This window comes from Rhea americana, unplaced genomic scaffold (assembly GCF_003343005.1).
Source record: "Rhea americana isolate MKP2758 unplaced genomic scaffold, rheAme1 scaffold_383, whole genome shotgun sequence".
NCBI classification, from domain to species: Eukaryota; Metazoa; Chordata; class Aves; order Rheiformes; family Rheidae; genus Rhea; species Rhea americana.
This window is the reverse complement of record NW_028186516.1, coordinates 384,166-404,795: the sequence shown is the minus strand read 5'-3', so window position 1 is coordinate 404,795 and position 20,630 is coordinate 384,166. Positions and strand designations below refer to the sequence as shown.

Genomic DNA, 20,630 nt, shown 5'->3' with positions numbered 1-20,630 from the left:
CCCTCCGCCCGGGACAGGCCCTAACGGCCTCTCACCGCCCCCGACAGGCCCCGTCGCGGCTACCTGGCGAGGTTGACGCCCATGGCGATGTTGCGGTCGCAGCGGTAGGTGTCGAAGCCTTCGGAGCGCAGCGTGAGCTGCACCAGGGAGACGTGCGAGGAGTCCATGCTCTGCAGGCTGATGCCGCCCGAGCCCAGGTCCCAGCAGGCCTCGGTGATGAGGTCCTTGAGGGCCTCCAGCACCCGCTTGAGCACCGAGCCCTGCACCAGCCGCGCCTCGAACATCCTCGCAGCGGCAACGACCCGCAAAGCGCGCGCAACCAACCACCAAGGAAGCGGCCGCCAACAGCCGCAGCCCGCCAAACGCCGCCTTTATACGCTGCCCCGCCCCGCCCGCCGCCCCGGCGGCGCCAATCGCCACGCGCGCTCCCTCCAGCGACGCCCAATCCCCGCTCACCTCACAGGCTGGCCCTCTCCCCTCCCCGCTCCTCGGCCAATCCGCACGCCGCTCCTCCCCTTAGTCCCGCCCGCTGCCCCGGCGAGAGCCAATCAGCGCGCGCGTTACACACGCACAAAGACCACGAGGCGCCAGGTTCCGTCAGCGGGCAGCGGTCGCCGGTGCGGCCTAGGGGCACCCCGGCGCCACGACGCCCGGCTGAGGGACCCCGCATCCCTCCGGTCGGATAACGGCCTGCGCGTGGAGCCGGTGGCACACGCGCTCGYTCCCCCGGCGCGGCCTGCCCGCCGCGGGCCTGTCAGTAGGGGACAGCTCCTCGGGTCGGAAGCGCCGTCCTCAGTGAAAGCCAGGGCACGGCTCCGCTTCCTGCGCGCGTCGTTTTCTCTCCCCGCTGCTCTGCTCGAGCGGCAGAAGCGACAGGGCGGCGGCCCGGCGCGCCTACGCGCTTCGCAGCCACCCATCATGGCGGCGCGCGGCGGAGTGGCGCGCTCATCCGGGTACACCTGGGCGGGGCCGGAAGGCGGGGAGGAAGGGGGTGGGGCGGGGAGGGCGGTGGAGCCACGCCCCCTCCCGGGCCGTCCCGCGGCGGCGATTGGCTGAGCGCGCCCTGCCCTCGCCCGCCCCCTGGCGGCCGCGGCGCGGCGCAGCAGGAGCAGCGGCGGCGGCGGGCGCGGCGCGGCGCGGAGCGGAGCGGGGCCGGCATGAGCGAGCTGCGGCAGCGGCCGGGCCGCGAGCCCGGCGCGGCGCCGCCGGAGCCCGAGGAGAAGGTGGGGGCTGCGGGCCGGGCGGCGGGGAGGCTGGAGCGGGAGGGCAGCGGGGCCTGGGCCGCGCCGATCGCTGCGGGGCTGCGTGTGCGCGGCGGAGCCTTCCTCCCCCCACCACCCTCCTCCTCCTCCTCGGGCCGCGCACGCTGCGCTTCGCCCCGCGCAGCTGCGGCGGGTTTTAGCGGAGGAACCTCGAGGCATCGCAGTATTTCGGGGTCCGAAAATACCTCCCGGGCGGTTGTAACGCTCGCGTTTCGGCTGCGGGTAGCGCGGCAGGGACGACGCGGCGCCGGGCTGCCCGCGGCGCCTCCTGGGCTCCGGTTCGCCGCGCTGCTCTGTCCCGCTGCGGCCCCAGGGCGGAAGGGAACGCGAAGAATAAGCTGTCAAGGAAATTAAAAAAAAAAAAACAAACCCAAACAAAAGTCTCTTTGTGCAAACAACAGTCATAGGGCCACAGAAAGCAAAACGCTGGAGGGAAAAGTACTTCTTCGCCGTGGTCGTGTTTAACGCACGTCTTGTGCGGCCACCCCGCGCTCGTCCGCCCGCCCGCCCTTCGCTGCCCTTTGGTGGCATCGCATTGATGCTCCCCCTTCCAGCGCGTAGAGCGCGCTGTTCAGGTGGGCGTGAAATAACCATTCAGAAATCTCTTTTGCAATGCAAATATCGCATTTAATGCTGCTCGGGATGCCTGTCTAACACCTGCTAGGAGCTCTCCTGGCGCCCATGAGTAGTGTTTAATGTTCGATACAATTAGAGCTGAAACGGGGGTGGCACGTGCTGACGGTGCCAGGAATAGGTTACCTTGATGTAGATTTAAAGTTTCTGCCTTTTTTGTAGCTGACGTGAAGCTGTTTGACCTGCGGAGTCGCTGACCTCGAGCGAAACAGCAGTAGGAACGCTCTTTGTTGTCGTTGTTTTGCTGTGCATAGAGCGAAACTGTTATCCTCTAGATAATTGTATCTGCCTCGGTTGGAATTTATTTTGCAGCAGAAAAACTTAAGGGACTTCTAGAATTCCAGAACTTTTGTGGGAGTTGGAACGYGTCCCTCAGGAGCCTGGAAGCGCTCGTATTGCTTAACGGGTATGCAAACAAACTCCCTCGGCCAAGCTGCGATCTTGCTTTAGCTCCTTGTGATGTGTTGCTAAAGAAGGTCAGAGGGCCGCTATTTTGAGTGCAATCTTGTTATCTCCAGGCAAGTATGCTTTTTTACACATAATGAGCCTTCTAAAGGGCCCCTCCAGTTTTACCTTTGAGTCGACATGACTTGAAGTGTCCTTGCTAGAGAGCTGGAGCATTTATGTTGTACCGCTCGTCGTGAAGTGGCTCAAATGAAACGCAACAGCAAAAAATAAAAAGATCCGTTGCCACCGGTGAAGAACAGCTCCTCTGGGTGCCGAACGTGACGTCTGTTAGCAGTAGAGCGCTTCGCCGCTCACTTAGCCTCGCCAAGAAAAATAATTTAGCAGTTGGTATTGCATTCTACAGGAACAGTTGTGTCTTTCGGTGTATTAAAGGAGACAAGTGAAAATGAGCTGTAAACCTCGGGGCTGTTTTTAAGATCGGACCCGGAAAGTCGTAAGCTGGTTGCTTTGTACTTGTTTCCACTTTGCTCTGTTTTGACAGTGGAAAGAGAGAGGCTGGTTTCACTTTCTGGTCCTCCAACCCTCGCTCGATATCAGAGCTTTGACGTTTTCCTCTCCGTTGGCGCAAGGCAGCGTTCGTAGCTGAAACTGCGCTCGTTCAACTGTGCGAGAATGCTTTGAGCCTGATTTTTGTCAAACTGTYGTGCAGCATGATCTTTTCCTCAAAAAGGCACTGGGCTTTTTACTTCAGTAAAGTGAATGCAGTCAGATCTCTCCAGTTCAGAGCCAGGGAAACTGGTATTGGGGTTGTTTGTGCTTGGTGCSTGTTGTCTTAGCCCAAAGGACTTAAATGCTAATAGCTGTTACTGCTAGTGTGTACTGGATGATGGAAACMAATTCTAGTCCCTTCACAATGTGTCCAGAAGTCCTGAACGCTTCTGCGGTTTCATGGGATTTTAATACCATTTTTCAGTAATGGTTTGTGCTGCCCGTGAGCCGACGGCGAGGGCAGACGGTTCCTTCCTTTTCTTCTTCCTCCTTTTGCTAGGACGTTGCACGAGCTTCGAAATCCAGAGGGTTCCTCGGACGCCTCCCGGACTGGCCTCGTGGAAGGGGGAGGAGGGCAAGTCTATTTAGAGGCAGGCTTATCTGGGCTGCAGATCGCGCCGGCGTGTCACTTGTGGCTTTGTTTACCCGCTTCTTCGTCACGGGCAGTCAGCGTCTCGTCTCGGTGGAAGACGCTGTCCCGTTCGGAGAGGCCGCCGCCGCTGCGAGGGCGGGTGGAAGCGGGCCGGGCAGCGGCTCTGCTCTCGCGCATCCTTGCGCCGGTGAATTTTTCCACCCTGCCGCATTCGGCACCTCGCTGCCGCCGCCGAGGTTACTCGTTTCTTACGGGGAAGGGGGTGACCGTGCTTGCAAGGAGTGCTGCTTACTTGATACAAGGCCTTCAAGAGTAGCGTTTCTGGCATTTGGTGTTGAAGGGTGAAAGAGCTTTCCACACTGAAGAAGGGGTTTGATGAAGACGCCTCTTGTTTTCTCCAGCCCAGCCTTGCAGTAGACTGGCTGAATTTATCTGGCTACATCTGTGTTGCGTTTTTATAGAAAACAACAACAACAAGCTAGAGTCTGCTCTAGCTTCCAAACCTCGTGATTCTTGCGCTTCCAGGCATTTTGCAAGGTTTTCCTAGTGATGAAAAGGGCTCTGAAGATGCCYTTTTCTATGTGAACGCTAGTGCTGACCGCTGCCCTTCGGGTCTGCTGGGGAGGGCGAAGGGCTGGTGGGAAAGGTTGCCTGGCACGTGCTGAAACGAAGAACGGAGGAGCTGGGGCTTTGCTATTTGGCCTGCGAGAGAGCGCGGGATGTTAGTGATCTCAGGTCTGATGTGAGAATACATTTCAGTCTTCCATGCTGTTTAATACCCTGCTTTATGGGGGGCTGCCGGGTTATCCGTCACTGTTAATAGTGGCGAGGAGAGGTTGGGCTGATGGCACTTCTGATGGAGCTCGCTATAGCCGGCGGTCGACGTTAACGCTTGCCCTGGCTTCTGGCCTGCCCTGGAGCTGATGGAAGAGGGACGGGCTGCTTGTGATCTCCTTCAGGAGGAGATTCCTTTCCGCAACGTGCCCACGCTCTCCTTCGAGCTGCTTGTTTCTTCGCTCGCGTGCGGTGACGCCGGAGGCGTTTGATCCCAGGGAGGTGCTGGCGATTTAAGGACCGGCTGAGCTGGAGTTGCCCCGACCCTTCCAGGACCGCGAGGACGTCCTGCCGCTCCGCGCAGAGGCGTGYGCGAGCCGAGACCGGACGCTCTCCAAGCGCGCGTTGCTTTTCTGACRTCCAGATGGAGAAGCCTGGGCAGAATCCCGCCCGCCGCCTCTCCGGGAGGGGAGAGCCTCCYGCAGACGCCGATGCCCGGAGGTACCGAGGAGCTTCGCTCTCCTGTTACTGTAAATGCTTCTCTGTCTCTGCAGGGACAGCAAAGTCTGCCAGCTCGGTAAGTGCCCCGGTAGCAAGGAGATGCCGGTTAGATCCAGGAGAACCTAGTGCTAGAGCCTATTTCCCGAATATTTCCATTCTAGAGAGAGACGCAGGTTCCTTCCTTAGCAGTAGGAAATCCTGGGGGAATGCCAGAACCGGCAACCTATTTTTGTGCTCTTTTGTATACAGTAGCTTCTGTAAAGGACTTGGAGCCGAGAGCATTTACCCTCCAGATTTCCTGGAATAAACAAAGCGCGGAGCGGACGGTGAGTTGGGGGCCGGGTAGAGGAAGAGCCGCGGCCCCGCGAGTCGCGGCGCTGCGTGACTTGGCGCGGGTCACGTCTGCTGACGCGCGGGCTCGGGTTGTTTCGTCAGGCTGGTGGTCTGCTAACCGCAGACCGTGCGCGCCGCCGGTCGGACCCCGCTGGCGGGCCGAGCTCGCTCGCGCTCCCAGCCAAGCGGCACGGCTCGGCTCGGCTCGGCTCGGCTTTTTCCATTCCTGCAGCCGCTGTGCAACTGCTTGTGCTTTTTGCGGTGTTATCTGCTACTGGCCTCCACTTACAGGCATGCCCCAATTTCTGTGCGTGCTTTGAACTGGAATATGTTTGGGGGGAGGATGGGGGAGGGAGTTCCTTATCGACGGATGCGAAAACTGACCTTCATCGTCGTTTTTGGAGACAATAAACCGAGCAGGCGCCCCTAGATGCCACCTTGCTTGATGGAGGGACATGAGGAGCTTGGATTGGATTGCTTGGTTGTCTCCTGAGCCTGTTTTGGGATGGAAGAGGGTTAGAGGAATAATTTCCCCACCAGAGACGTTTGGGTGATTTCCTCTGCATGTGCCTATGAACCAAGGTACTTTGTGCCCGCTTCCAAACAGCCGATGCTTTTCYGTGACCGTAGCACGAACCGAGTCCCAGTTGTTCCAGCTATCAGCTTTACTGCCTCGAAAGACAACGTTATGTTTCTCTTTAGCAGTGTATTAGCATTTTCCATCGCTGCTTTTTGTTAAAATCTGTCAGAAAATCCAAACAAAATGAGGCCTTGCTTCAAAAAAGGTGCACAAATAATGGGATTTGTTGAACGAATGTAATCTAGCAGCCTTGAATGCTTAACTCTATCTCTGTATTGGGCGGAAAATTTTTGGCTGGGAGATAGCTGACTTGTTTCTATGGCAACGGAGATCATGTCATGGATATTGGGCAAAACCCAGAGACGGCCGTTTGATCTGTAAGCAYGCGTTTCACACCGCTTGCTCGCGTTGTTTAGAGAAACGTAAGACAACCCGTTCTTCCATTAACTTCTTTTAGGGGACAAAATATTTATTTGCAAATGTTGCTTAGGTGTGCAGATTTTACAGATCCAACAAGCAAGTAGGTATCTGGGTTTTTTCCTCTGTCTCTTTTGGTTCAGCGATCAGGAGAAACCACCCTGGAGGAGACCTGTGGGTTTTATTCTTTCTTTCCATCATTGCTAACGTGGAAGCGAGYGAGCGAAGGCAAAACGTACATTGCCATCTCGATTTTATTCTTGTATTAATTATCCCCTTGACTCCTTAAAAGGCCCTGGGCGTTAAGATGAAAGGTTGGAGATGGCGCGCTGGGCAGGCAGATTTGTGCAGAAAGAGCCCTTAAATGTAGTAAGTCCGTGTTGATAGCAAAAGCCACTAAAAGATGCGGCGTCGGCTTGTGCTTTAATAGAGTTAATGTGTTAATGTAATCCAGAGAGCTTGAGCGGTGAAAAGCCTCGCTGAAAGGTTTGGTTTGTCCGTGCAGCGTCTAGTTCAGCTAGAGCCTGGCCCAGGACTGAAGCTTTTACGCGCCGGCGTTGTGTTGTGCTCGGTGCCGCTTCGGAGTCGTAAAAAGGTTAAAAAGCGTGGCAAGGCGTATGCGAGCCCGTGGCTACGTGGCTTCAATTTTAGGAGGAGCTCCTGTTAYGGAAACGGAGGCTTTGCAAAGGTAGCCACGGATGCTTGTGTGCTCCTGGGCTTTTATGGCTGCATTTGTTAAATGCACAGAAGAGGCTCGTTGCAATTTGAAGGAAGGATTACGGCTGGGAAGGGAGGCAAATCACGATTTCTTGGTTAACATGCTGTAAGTTGGATATATTTATCCTCTCTTGTTTGCGTAGTCCGTCGCAGTGAAGACTGTTAGGTGATGGTTTGGGGTTTTGCTTATTTTAGATGAAGCTTGAAGCCCATTGCAGCCACTTAGCGGGAGGTGATTATCGCTCTGAATAATTCATGGCCTCGGTAGAAATGCTGGGATTAAGGCTTTGTAGAGAATTCTTCCTGATGGACATCCAAAGATATAACGATATAGCCCAGATCACAGACAGAGACTGCCGGGAGCCTGGGATCCCGGTTGGGGTCCCAGTTTTCTACTTCCAATCTCAAGATCACGTCTCCCCTTGAAGGTGGAAAAGAAAAGGTYGGAGTTGCCCTGAGGTCCCGTTTGCAGAGTGAGCAATTCTGATAAGTAAGGGGTCCATGGGCAGCGTGTCGAGAYGCTCGTCTTCTAAATGTGTCTTCTAAAACCTGAAATGCCAAACTCCATCTTCTAAATTGCGTTTTTCAGACAACCGAAACGCTTGAAAGCGGTATTGATGTGCTTCCAGGTTTCTGCAGTTCTGGCTTCTTCATGGCTTGCTCGTAATGTGCGTTTAAAGCAAATCCRTCGACCCTAAATCGTCAATGACCGACTGCCGTCTGCTGCGCCCCGAAAAGCGGCGGTTGCGCTGGCATCCCTGGACGCGCTGTTTGCTGCCGGTGGCTGGACGTAGCCGCAGAGATGAGATGAGATGGAGACGGAAACACGCGGGAGGCTGTCGCCATGGCAATGCCGCAGCTGGATTAAGTAGACCAAACCGGAGCGCATCGTGCTCAGGCTTAAACGAGCTATTTAGCACCTCGCTCAGCTGCTTTAACTGGTGGTTTGTAGGCTGATGGTTGTAATTTGCATAAAAGGAATAAAAATAGTGTCAATTACTGAGTGTTCTTCAGAGCCTGTATCCAGCACCGTGTCCTGTATAATCCCGACAGCCTGCGTTAGGGAGCAACCTAAGTAGGGAGAAAAGCTCATCTACGATACTGAGTTGTTTTCAAAACGAAGACGTTAAAATGTACGTTATCCATCAGTTCGACTGAAGGTGATTTTTTCCATCAAGGAAAATGTTTTCTTCCAGCTGCAGTCAGGCTTACGTGGCACGAGCCGGGGACGGCGTGGGGAGTGACGGGACGCGGGTGCCTCTGCGCTGGCCCCTCTTCCTGGAGACCAAAACGCTGCGCGTGGCGAGGCGTCGGGGCTTGGCGTCGCCCTGAACTCAGCGGACCGGCTTGATGATGATGATGATGATGATGATGATGGTTTACGTCGGCCTAGCTGCAGCGCCAGGGCTAGCGCAGGGAACGGCGGCTGGGTATGGGAGGGACCTGGGCGGCCCGTTTCAGCAGCGGCCGGCTTGGCTCGGTTGCAGCATCACATTCCTCTGCCGCTTTTGGAGCTGTGCAGTTGCTTTATGCTTTCTTTTTTTTTTCTTGTTTTTTTCTCAGCCTGGATTGGGATGGAGAAGACATTAGGGCCCTTTCCCTCTCTTTTGGTCTCCGAGGCTTTGTGAAACTTCTGATCCTCTGGGCTACAGGCAAGGAACAATTTGCCTGCTTTGMCCTTAGCCCTGAAACGTCAGTGCTTTCCCAAACGGCCCAGCTGGGGGATAAAACGCGGGGATGCGGGCTTGGATCCGCGGTCTCGTTTCCACGTTCACGCCTCCTGCTGCGTGGCTAGCGAGCCTTGGGCTTGCACGAGGTGATGGGTTTTTGGATTGCATGAAAAATTGCACGTGAGGTTTTTGGTTTCGGCCTCAACGGACGGACGATGGCTGTTGCCCTTCTCTCCCCTACGTACCCGAGTGCGTGTGCCCGGTGCGATGCCAGGCACTTCGCTCGGCCCCGGAAATGATCCTCCGACAACACCGCCGTATTTTTAGCTGCCTCCATCTGACAGCATCTCGTCCTTGTCTGTTTTAAGCACCTGGCCTGCAGCCACGGATACCTTACGGCTCGGCGGTGATTATCTGCTCCTGCCTGGAGTAAGGGAGCTGCTCGAGCCTTGCTGCTCTAGTGAACCGCGGATGCCCGTCGGCGCGGTGTGCCGAGCCGGCGCCTCTGGCGCTCTCTGGGCACGGGGCAGCGCTGTCCGGGGAGCCCCGAGCGATGGACTCGCTTTGTTTGCAGCAGGTTGTCGGCTTGGCTCCCTCCCTGCCCTTCCTGCAAACATGTTCCCTTTTCCGGGAATTTTAAAATAGCGCATGATCGAACGCCGCGGGCTGCGCGTGCCCGGCGCTCCCCGGGGGGGGGGGAGTTTTCCTTCCTCATCTCGAGAGCTGGCAAGGAGCGGGATGACGCTCTGCTGATAAAACCATAGACAAAATGGAGAAATTTGGACCTGTCCCATCTTGCAGAGCTGGACTGGAGGAAGAACTGCCACTGCAGAGAGCGAGGGACTGACGGAGAGTCGGGAGGCAGGTTTAAGCCCCTTTCCACCCCGGCCCTGTTGCACAGCCGTGAGTGACCTCGCGTGTATTTATTTAGGCGGCCCCCTAAATGCAGGACTTTGCTCGGGGCTGAGCGCTGGAGCAGTGCAAGGGGCAGGGAGAGCGCGTGCTCTCTCCAGCACGCCGGGTTTCCTCCGCGGCCCGGCCTGAGCGGTGGCTGGCCCCGAGCGATAAGCCGTGCTCTTCCTCTTCAGCTTTCCGAGCGTGGCCTCGGTGTTATTTTTAGTGCCTACGTGTAAAGCTAGTGCTTGACAAGTCTGCCCGGGAAACTTGAGCCTGTCTGCTTGGAGGCCTTTGGTTCTGCCTACCGCGGGCCGCGCGGCGTACGCGGAGAGCTGCCTGGGGACGGGGAGACCGTGCAAAAATTCCTGCTAACGTCCCTGTGCCCCTTAAACACTTGGAGATACTTTTGGATCTTTAGCTTCTCGGAGGGGTCGGGTCCTTTTCCGTAGGCGCTGCTGAGACGGCCAGGGCGGCGAAGCCCGTTCTGCTCGTCACCTGAAACACCTGGTGTTATTTTTTTTGCGAGCGTAACGCCATGTAATCTCCGGACAATTTTGTCGTCGTCTTTGTCCCGTTCAGCCAGAGGCAGGGTGGCGGTTGGCGTTGCGTCTGCGGGGCTGATCTGGGTTTCGTTAACGAGTCCTMGCGCTGGGGCTAGCAGAGCTCTGCGTCTCTCTTTCACTTGCAGGAGTCAGAGTCCGAGAACAAGCTAGATGGAGAGACGGCGTCTGACAGCGAAAGCAAATCTGAATTTGGAGGATCGCCTCCGGTGCCGACATCCGATGACACTCCAGAGGTCCTGAACAGAGCTCTCTCCAACCTGTCCTCAAGGTAGCACGGAGCACGTCCTCCACTGCTGCTGGCGGCAGGTCCCGCGGCGCTGGCTGCGGCTCCCCGAGCCCCGACGGCGTCTTGCCGCCCGCGGGAGGCTGCGACAGCTGCCCTCGGCGGCGCAGCGCTCTCCCTCCCTGCCGGGCGAGCACTAAGGTGGCCGCGAGGCCCCGGGAAGGAGAAGCTGATACCAAAGCCGGGGGGAGAGCGAAGGGCGGCGTGCCCGGCCGCAGAGGAGCGCTGCGAGGCCGCTGCCTCCTCGCCGTTTCTGGCCTGCGGTGTTGCCTGGAAGGTGTGCAGAGGAGAGAGCAGAGCTGCTCTCCTGCTGCCCTTGTTTTGGTTCTCTCTAACTTCTTTCCTCTCTGTGGCCTAGATGGAAGAACTGGTGGGTAAGAGGCATCCTCACGCTGGCAATGATCACCTTCTTCTTCATCATCATCTACTTGGGACCCATGGTCTTAATGATGATAGTAAGTGCTTCAGAGAGATGCCCTAATGTTGGCAGTGGCGGGGGGATGGCTGCTGGGACCATCACTGGTGCAGGAAGTTCAGAGCCTTGTAGCCAGCTAAAGTATCTTTTGCTATGCACATTCCTGTCTTTTATCTCCACGAGGAGAGAAGTGTTTAACCWGCACGTGTTACAGCTTCCTGATGTCCGTTTGTGCAGGTGATGTGCGTCCAGATCAAATGTTTYCACGAGATTATCACTATCGGCTATAACGTGTATCACTCGTATGACCTCCCCTGGTTCAGGACACTCAGTTGGTGAGTCGGGTGACTGCTTCTCTCTCCGTTCTTGAGTGCAGTGATGTATTTCATCTCATTGTGGAGGAGAGGCAGGAAGGGGATCATCTAGCAACCTCCAAACCACAGTGATAGGATTGCTGGGAATTGTCCAGTTTCGTGTGTTAGCAGGTCTTGTAAGGAAAACGTCCMCACAAATCCAGATAGACTAAAAATCTTGATAGAGCCTGTAATGATAACGTTTGTCCCACTGTTAATGGAGTGCTGAGATTTGCATCCCGTGATCCGGGCAAGGGACGGCGCGGATGGCCGTCACCGCGGAGAGACGGACGCGGTTGCTCGCTTGGCGTGGGAGGCTTATTGCAGGTGGTTGTGCAACGCTGCCGAACGCTGGGGCATAGTTGGGCTGAGCAGTTCTGAATGCCAGACAGGGCAAGGCTGTGGCAGGGGAGGAGCGGCGCTTTTGGGATGCGCAAGCTCCCGGAGGCCTGTTGAGGAGTGCCATCTAAAGGCAGAAAGTCCTTGTGCATCAAAAGGCCCAAACCAATCCCAAACAAGGTAGGAGCCACTGAGAAATGGCACTGGGTGGTGCAACTGCTAGTTTAAATGAAGGTGTCATTTCTAACCTGGAGGAAACGAAGTTTTGGCTGTCAYTTTCAGGAAGGCTGTTCACAGTGTATCAGAGCAGTATAAACACCTTGGGATCAGCCACTTTCTCTGATTCTCCAGGAAACCTTTTGAGTTCGTGCTAACAGGCACGTGCATCCATCCACAGGTACTTCCTGCTCTGCGTGAACTACTTTTTCTATGGCGAGACTGTAACAGATTATTTCTTCACCCTGGTGCAGAGAGAGGAGCCCTTGCGAATTCTCAGCAAATACCACCGCTTCATTTCTTTTGCCCTGTACTTAACAGGTAAAGACCATGTTTTCTGCTGGTTAAATTTTACTGGGCTGGAGGCAGGAAATCTCCTTGAGCTCTTGAAGTGCTGTTCTCACAAGTTTTATATCTGATGCAATATCCGTAACATATCCAGTTGACATTGTGAAAGCAAGTTCATAGAAAAACAACAACAAAAAAAACTAATTGGAAAAAAAAAACCCTAATTTGGCTAGGGACAATCAGGCTCGGTTTGCTGTCTGCAAATACAATAGGAAATTGTATTTTGTGACTCCCAGAACAGTGCATTTCCCCACTTCGTGTTGCTGCTTTACTCAAAATAAAAACCCTGTGGAGCTGTGCACTGTGCACTGTCGTGGGAAAATAAAGGCCTTTCTTTCTGTTGAAGGTATGTTCCTACCCGTTCATTTTTCTTCTATTTCCCACCAGGTTTCTGCATGTTTGTCTTGAGCCTGGTGAAGAAACACTATCGCCTCCAGTTCTACATGGTAAGGTTAAACACAGGGGCTGGCTGCCCCCGGTTGGAGGCAGAAGAATGAATAATATAGGCTACTTGAAAACTTTGTGTAGAGGAATACGTGCCAGTAGATGCTTCTGTGCTGGCTGTGCATTGTAATGCTGCCTGGAAAGAAAATTACTGTGAGCAGACTGAATATTTAGGAAGGTGCCCTGACCGGATTTCCCTGGAAACATGAATTCTCTTCTCTCTGCACTTGAGGATGGTCTTAAGAAACTTTCTGCCAGCTGAGATGACTGCACAAGACTATTTGACTCTTGTACTGTGGGTAGATCAGCACGAGGGTTTATTGGCTATGTCCCCTTTTCCAAACCTCAGTAAGGTATTGCTCGTGTTTGACCACTGACCCAGCTAGTTTTGCTTTCCACTAGATTTAGCACACAGGGATCCAGCTTGGATAACCATCAGCCTTGTGTTCTTCTTACATAGTCAGAAGGCTGACTGAAATCTGTGGGATGGGGTGGGCTAAAGAGTGCTTGATGCAGCAGAAGTCTTCCCAGCGAAGCTCAGCCCTGGGCTGGAGCTGAAGAACATGCCCGTTAATTAATGAGTGTCACTGTCCCCTGCTCTTTGCGACTTGCGGTGTTTTTCGTGGTGGAGGTGTATGCTAGCAGTGCACACGTGTGTGAGCCGGTCTCCGAGAGGTGCCTAACAGCATCYGATTTCTGCCAGCGATGCGTGTGCGAAATGTCTCTAGGCAGTCTGGACTGCATGCTGTCTTCTCTTCCAGTTTGGATGGACCCACGTGACGTTGCTAATTGTTGTCACCCAGTCGCACCTCATCATCCACAACCTCTTTGAAGGAATGATATGGTGAGTTGCTGTRTGTTTTGAGTTACTGTGATTTCTGCCGCTTACGGTGATTTCCTGTGTTTTCAGTTAAGACTGTTTTAAAAAACAAATGGCCAAGATACTTCCTGCCTTGGACTGACCCTATCAGCTAGAAAAGCAAAAGATTGAGCGATACCTCCGTGACTTAGGACTCGCTTTGTGCTACTTGGGCAGTACAGAGTGTTGGTCTTAAGCAGCATCTGTCTTCCTGAAACGGGCTGTGCCAGTAGCTAATTTTGGCTGCTGCGAGACGGCAGTGCGTGTTCCTGTGTGGGCCTGAACCAGCCCACGGTGCTTTGGGAGCAGCCTGCTACCAGCTGAGATGCAGCCACCCTGGGAGGGTGAGCGGAGGCAACTGCCTAACAGCATCTCTTGTGTTGCAAAAGGAAAAACTGTGCTTAAAACAGGCWGTTCTGGTTACCCGCCCTGCTAGTTAGTCTAGAGAGTTAGAGTAGCACCTCAGCTCTATTTGGGAGCTTCTGGTGGTTGCTCCCTGTGTTGTGAGATTGCACTGGCCGGGGAGATGTTGATGGGTCGACACTGGAGAACGCACAGTGAAGCGGCTGCTCGTGGGGTTGAGTCTCGGAGTTGTCTGATGCTTGGCAGTTTCAGATGGTTTGATTCTCCTCCCATCCAGGTTCATTGTCCCAATTTCCTGCGTGATCTGCAACGACATCATGGCGTACATGTTCGGGTTCTTCTTTGGCCGCACGCCGCTCATCAAGGTTCGTAACGCTTTGGCGAACAAAACCGCAGGCGCCTTTCGGTCGCCTGCAGCCCTTGACGCTAGGTGGGAGAGCAGGCTAGAGCAGCRGAAGCAGATACTGCAGGGGTGTGCTGCGATGGCGGAAGAAGCTGAATGCRTGTTAAAGTCAGGTCCTTAAAAATTCTTGTCTGAAAAGCTTCCTCTGATGAGTTAAGTACGAGGAAAGTCTGTGAAAAGGCTACTAGTGAAGAATAAGAAGCCGAATGTATAGCTTTTGGCTTCTTTGGATCTTAATCCCAATGCCTGCTCTCTGATCTCCGGTTTGGGCACGTCCCGATGCATGAGGCCGTGAGGTGAAACGGAGCGTTTCAGACGGAGACGGTAACGTGAGGTTTTGGCCGAGCTCTTCCGTGCTGATTGCTTGCAGCTCTTGCTGTTGGCCTCAGCGATTCCCAGTTGAGGAAGGGTCGCGTACGTGCGTGGTGGCGGGTGCAGACGCACCGTTTCTCACTGCTCCCCTTCGCTGTCTTTCTGGCTGCAGCTCTCCCCAAAGAAGACCTGGGAAGGTTTTATTGGAGGTTTTTTTGCCACCGTTTTATTTGGATTGCTGGTAAGTTATTTAGCGCTTACTTCACTGCCCTTTTCCCTTCATAAGGTGACAGTGCTTTGCCCAAGAAGTGCAAAACTTCACACTTGCATGGCTGACGGGGATTTGAGCTGCTCCGGGGCCTTGGACTGGGCTGTGTGCACAGCATGTTGGAGCAGGATGTCGGTCCCCTTTAGACTCATCTGCCACATTCGTTACAATAATTGTCCTTGGTCCGCAGACGCTGTGCGGGGAGCGCAGTGCTCTTTCTGGCACTTTGCTGGACTGCAGGGCTAGAGCATGCGAAAAAGCAGCTTGCTTTCGCTACGTGCGCGGCTTAAGTGAAGCCTTGAACTGCAGAGGAGGTCACGAGGCCTGCGTCATCTCCGAGCGTTGGGATTTTCCTACCTGTTCTCGTGATGATCGCTGTGTTTGGTTGCCGTCCGCTCAGCCAAATGGTGCAGCCTGTCTCCGCCTGTTCACGCAGGGCTCTGATCTCTGCCTGCTGAACAGATGCGCTTCTTAAAGAAAATGCTTACTCTGCCTTTAGCCTGTTAATGCTTCTCAGGAGAGTAATCTTCTTAATGAAGCCAGGAACGTGGCTTCCTCCTAGCCTTGTCTCCTTGAGTTGCCTTGAGAGCGTCTCAGCCTCCTTGCGCAGGAACTATTAACCTCCTTTCTCCTGACGCATCTCTCTTTCTGTCTCTTKGAAGCTCTCTTACGTGATGTCCGGGTACCGGTGCTTCACCTGTCCGGTGGAATTCAACAACGATACCAACAGCTTCACAGTGGACTGCGAGCCCTCCGAGCTGTTCCAGCTGCAGGAATACAACATCCCCGTGGTGCTGCAGTCCGTGGTTGGCTGGGTAGGACTCTTGCCGCACACGCTGCTAGCAATGGCCTGCCAGGAGGCTACTAAAAGGGTTTTGTTTATTGGTATAGAAAACTAAGAAGAATGGGGCTATATTTTAATGCTCCAAAGACCTATATGGCAAGAAATGATGGCACTAGACCTAATAAAGAGGGAAATTAATGGCATTCTCTGTTTGTGAAAGTCCCAGAGGAATTATTCCCAGTCTGGTGGCTTAAACCGTTTTTAAACTAACTGGCTTAAAGCCTGGAGAGAGYGGAAAGAGGGGCAAGCAGCGGACAAGATGATCCAGAAGACATCTTGCACCTCCCTTTTGTACAGAGARTGGCCCAGTGAGGGAGAGGCACTTGGAGAGATCCAGTGACATTTTCCTAGTGCTGTTTCCCRGGGGATGTGTATGTAGCATTTTGGAAAAGCTGGCTGTCCAGAACCACTGGTCGCTTGCAGGTCTTGGCTTTGGATTTAGCAAAGCAAGCTGCAGGGAAGCGCCGTACTTTGTGAAAGTCCTCCTCTGATGTGTTTTTCTTCCTGCAGAAGACTGTCCGGATGTACCCCTTCCAAATCCACAGCATCGCACTGTCTACTTTTGCCTCCCTCATTGGGCCRTTTGGAGGCTTCTTTGCTAGTGGATTTAAGAGAGCCTTCAAAATCAAGGTAAGGACACCTCTCTCCTCAAAGGCTATTCACCTTTTAGAAGGCAAAGACTGAAGGGACATAGACTGTCCATCAGGAGTTGCTGCAGGAGTGAAAGGTTGGGAGCTTTGCGAGGGAAGAGAAGGTTTATTCTGTCACAGAATAAAATAGTGGAGCACGATCCATTTTTTTTTGACAGAATGGGTGAGGGAGACTCACCCTGTGATCAAATCAAGCTGTGATATTCTGAGCCCTGCTTTAATGCAGAACTTGAGGTAGAGGAACAAAGACTGAGTCAGGAAATTTTGCAATCTGGGCTTCCCTTGATGTCTTGCAGGCAAGTTTTATCTGTAAACCGTCTTCTGTAGCGTTAAGATGCCTTGAAAGGCAGGACAGGGTTGCAAGCGATAAACATTGCTTTCCTTGACCCTGACAGAGCTTATTTAAGTCTTGATGTTCCTCAGGCACTAATGGCCTTCACAAAGGAGGAACTTTTAAAACGAGGGGAGGTGTCAAGCAAAATTAATTCCTAGACTGACTTTTGCCTTTTCAGAAGAATTAGAGCGTGGGTGTGAGCGCGGAGCTCAGATGTACGTAGAGCAAGCACAGGTAGCGGGCGCCTGAGGCTGCTTAATGCGATCCTTTCTGATTTGCGCAGGACTTTGCCAACACGATCCCAGGCCACGGAGGTATCATGGACCGCTTTGACTGTCAGTACCTGATGGCCACCTTTGTTAACGTGTACATCGCAAGCTTTATCAGGTATCTGTTGCTTTATGGTGAAGTTTGGGGGCCCAGTCAAACTTGAGTGACACACTCGTGGTAAGAGGCAGTTGTTATCCCCATGAGATGAACATCTGGAAACATGAGATGAAGAATGAGAGGGGAAATGGAGCCTCAAAGAAGGGAAGCAGCTTTTGCCAGTGCCGTTCCGAGCTGGGAACACGACCCTTGTCTCCCAAGCTGTATTATTTTCAGTCCTTATATGAGGAACGCAGCTCTGCGTTCCGTATGCATCCCCTTGAGTCCCGGACGCCGTTTCTCTTGAGCTGATGGAGTTTCTTTTGCATTATACAGTAGTTCTGTAGCCACCCTTAGAAGGAATAGGCAACACGACTGCTATTTTAAGCCTAGTATTTTGATCGAGCTGCGCCTGGGTTCCCAGACCGTTGAGACTCATCGATACCGATGCTTTTGTGTTTCAGAGGCCCTAACCCAAGCAAACTGATCCAGCAGTTCTTAACCTTGCGGCCAGACCAGCAGCTCCACATCTTCAACACGCTAAAAGCGCACCTCGTTGACAAGGGTATGTTAGCTAGTTTGGAGGACGCGTAGACATCCAGGCAATTGGAGCAGAACTGAAAAACAGACAAGTCTCCTCGAGGAAATTCCTGGCTTGCCTGATTTAAGACAATAACAAGGCCTCATTTCACTGTAACTTTTCTTCCTTTCTTGGTAAATGTTTGCATTTGTGGGTTTTTTTTTTTTTATATAATATATTTATATAGCTTTGGTTAAAATGAGCAAATCTGAGTTTGTAGCTGGAAAGGAATTAAGGCTTGGAAGGACTGTTGGGTGAAATAGGAGGGCACAGCTGTTCCGCTGGATCTGTTCTTAGGTTCGACGCGCGCGGGCAGAGCCTGACCTTTCCTTTGAGCGTTGCTTATGCAGGGAGCGCCCGAAGCGTTGTCTCCTCCGCGCGCCTCCGAGCCGGCGGGGAAAGCGAAGCAGCTCCCCGGCTTCCTTCCGCCTGCCCTGGCAGCGTTCACAACGGGAACTCTGGGGACCCTAACTGTGAGTTTGCAGGTTGATTTACCCAGAAAGCCCAATTTCGATTAATTGGAAGAGGACCGCGTGCCGGTCTAGCCGCGTCTGCCCTGCCCGAGCCGGCGCGGGCATCTGGCTTGGCTGGCTGGTCGTCAGAGCGCCTCCCACGTTCGCCCTCACGGTAGATGTTTTGGCAAATAAGATCTTTTCTAACTATTAAACCGCAAAGAGACTACAGTAAAGGGTTTGCGTTAGGGACAAGGAATCAAGAAACTGGTAGTCGCTGTAGGAATGTGGGAGGTTCGAACAGCTTGAATCACGTAAATAGGTGTTTTAAAGAACATTAACATTTCACTGAGTAAATCCTACCAAGCAAGAACAACCGTTCAGATAACTTGGCTCTTTCTTTCTCCTCATGTAACTTGTAAGAAAGCAACATTGAACCACACTTCATTTCTTGATGGTTGGAAACGCTGCACCGGGGTGTTTTAACTCACGGAGAGCAAGTTTCCAACATAGTTTCTTTTCTGACGTTTGCAAGTTGGGGCTCCGGCACCCCGCTGGTGCTGCCAGTTGTGTTTTTTTCTTTCAGGGATCATGTCTCTCACCTGTTTGTTACTTGAGTTGTAGATGTCTTGCTGCTGAGTTTATCATGGTCTGTGCTGCATTTCAACCTGGCTTTGCTTACCTGCGGGCTTCTGCTTACTAAATCTTGTCAGAAATAGGTTGCACTTAATAGCTAGAAGTTTTATCTGAGTACTTTCCTTTATTTTGTCATACTTTTTTATTATTTAAAAACGAGAGCCCTAAAGATTGCAAAACCTTTTTTTTTTTTTTTTTGGTGATCAGATAGTGAAAATATCCCGAGTTTATCCTAGCTCTTATGCAGTGTTCCCATGTACAAAGTGACTCTAATTTTACTTCTTTCCATAGTTTGTGCAGGGGAGAGAGAAACTTTACCTTATTTTAACCTGGCGAGCGAGTGACAGGGACAGGTAACGCAGAAGTACGTTGGTGTTTTCAAGCTTGTACACACGCGCGCAGAACCATGTGCACCCCACAAGCTAGCTGACCACCGATGCAAAATAAAACACCTGAAAACGTTGCGTAGTTCGTGCTCCGTATTCTGACCCAGCCCCTGCCCTCATTTACCCCGAGGGAGCGAGAGGAGCGCGGGGGCGCAAACGCGTTCGTAGAGGCCGGGTTCTGCCTCCCTCGGGTTTCTGCGGGGCTCTTCGTGCGCTGCGGGGCGCCGAGCGCCCGTGCCGCTGCAGACGCGATCGGCTTCGGGCTGCGGTTCGCGGCCATTTGGCCGAGCGAAGCTGGGGAAGGGGAACCGGGGCCGGGAATGCGCGTGGAAGCGACGGGGTTTTCGGCGGGACCGGGGAAGCGGTTTGTCCCGCAGTCGGACAAGCTGGTGCTTTTCTGGGTTTTTCCCCCTGCCGGATGCCGACATCTGCCAAAATCCCTCGCTGCCGGCTCGTGGATCGGTCGTCGGAAGCAGCCGCGGTGGGAAATGCTACAGGAGCGTGTTGCTCTTCACGATAGGACTTTCTTCTTACGGGTCTCTAGCGTCCTGCTCTTCTTGCTTTAAATCTCTTGTGCTTCTTATTAGTTGTAGTTAATGGGGCAAAAAAACCTCCACAGCCCCGCAAAGCGCTGCGTGCTTTTGATCAGGAGCAAAACTTGGGCCTTTTTTGGCGGTGTAGTGCTGGATGCGGACGCTGGAGGGCAAAGCAGGCGCGTTTGGCGGCTTCGGAGGGTTGGGAGAGCAGCAGCAGCAGCAGACGCGTGGTGGCTTTCCTGATGAGCCCGCAGCTTTGGGGGCTTTTTTTTTTTTCCTTCCCTCCTTTTTTTTTGCTTCCTTCCTAGCAGCGAAGAGTAAAGCTCCGCGTAAACGGCTTAGCGCCCCGCGCTGAGCAGCGCGTCCACTTGCGACGGGGCCGGCAGCCGGTTCCTTGCTGAGACGTTGCGCTTGTTTTCCTCTCGTTAAGCCTTGCAAAAAAAATAAAAATAAATAAAAACCCCGAGCCCTGCCGCAGCTCGGATGGGACGGCAGGTTGGGAGCTAGGGCGACCTGGGGATGCTCCTGCGAGCTTCCCCCRGGCACGTGGCTCCCGTTTCGTGGCCAAAATTATCACATGAGATCGCCTGTGGTTTCTGCCTGCTGTACCAGCCCCGGAGCTGCGTTTTGTGCCGCTGTGATCTTGTGCGTTCCTGTTCTCCAGCTCTGATGTGTTTACRCCATCTGCTTCTTTCTCTGTGCGTTGTTCCTTTGATTAATGCTTTAGCTACACATGTAGAGTTGCCTTTCTTTGACCGAATGTCCAAATGTGATATACTGTATATTTTAAAGTATTTACCCTATTTATATACTATATGTTACTGTTAAATAAATATAAATTCCATTATCTGTACGGGAGTTTTATTCGTCCTGCTCACAAATGGGGCAGAGCTGCCYGATCTGGCTCCCAGTCTGGAGCGTCTTGAGCAAAATAACTTTCCMTTGTCCACTGGATGGTTGGGGAGACACCGAGAACTGTTTTCTCTATGCTCTTTAAAGCAGATCAGTCTATTTTAAATGCTCTTTTCTACTTTTTTTTTTGTAGGAGTAATCTGAGCCCCGGCGCTTGCGTATAAACAGGAGCTGTGGCGAGCCCGAGTGCAGTGCTGGATTTTCTCGTAGAGGAGGTGTTAGCCTCGAGGCCCTTGCGGTGGGGATGGTCGATAGTGAGGAAAGGCTGCCGATCCCCTCCTCGGCAAGGGGGAGCGGCAGGGCGCTTGCAAAAGTTTGCCCTAGAGCCCCAAATCGCTCCGTCCGCAGCCGCCCAGCGAGTTTTTCTCGTGGGCYGCGGCCCCGGCGCTCCAGGAGCTCGCCGAGGGCTTTCTCCGCGGCGCCGGCGCGAGCAGG

At 53.5% G+C, this 20,630-nt stretch overlaps 2 protein-coding genes across 5 annotated transcripts in view; one reads left to right on the top strand and one right to left on the bottom strand.

Annotated features, from left to right (window-relative positions):
* Positions 1–360, bottom strand: part of PCNA (proliferating cell nuclear antigen) — a 3,824-nt gene extending 3,464 nt beyond the window's left edge. The window contains exon 1 of the mRNA XM_085313383.1: positions 64–360. Within this exon, the coding sequence (XP_085169509.1) occupies positions 64–284 (221 nt within the window). The 5' untranslated portion in view covers positions 285–360. The remainder of the gene's footprint in view (positions 1–63) is intronic.
* Positions 361–1,108: 748 nt separating this feature from the next.
* CDS2 (CDP-diacylglycerol synthase 2) lies at positions 1,109–18,825 on the top strand. Of its 4 annotated transcripts, none has more exons than XM_085313378.1 (14): positions 1,109–1,223; positions 9,238–9,339; positions 10,022–10,164; positions 10,538–10,634; positions 10,832–10,929; positions 11,684–11,823; positions 12,238–12,296; positions 13,056–13,138; positions 13,794–13,881; positions 14,404–14,472; positions 15,162–15,314; positions 15,854–15,973; positions 16,611–16,714; positions 17,158–18,825. In XM_085313378.1, exons 1-14 carry the CDS (start codon positions 1,158–1,160, stop codon positions 17,285–17,287), a joined length of 1,452 nt encoding a protein of 483 aa, XP_085169504.1. In that variant the 5' UTR covers positions 1,109–1,157; the 3' UTR covers positions 17,288–18,825. The 4 variants fall into 4 exon arrangements, with proteins under 4 accessions (XP_085169504.1, XP_085169508.1, XP_085169505.1 ...); XM_085313380.1 differs by lacking the exons at positions 1,109–1,223; positions 9,238–9,339 and adding exons at positions 4,694–4,795; positions 4,969–5,045; XM_085313382.1 differs by lacking the exon at positions 9,238–9,339.
* Positions 18,826–20,630: the final 1,805 nt, after the last annotated feature.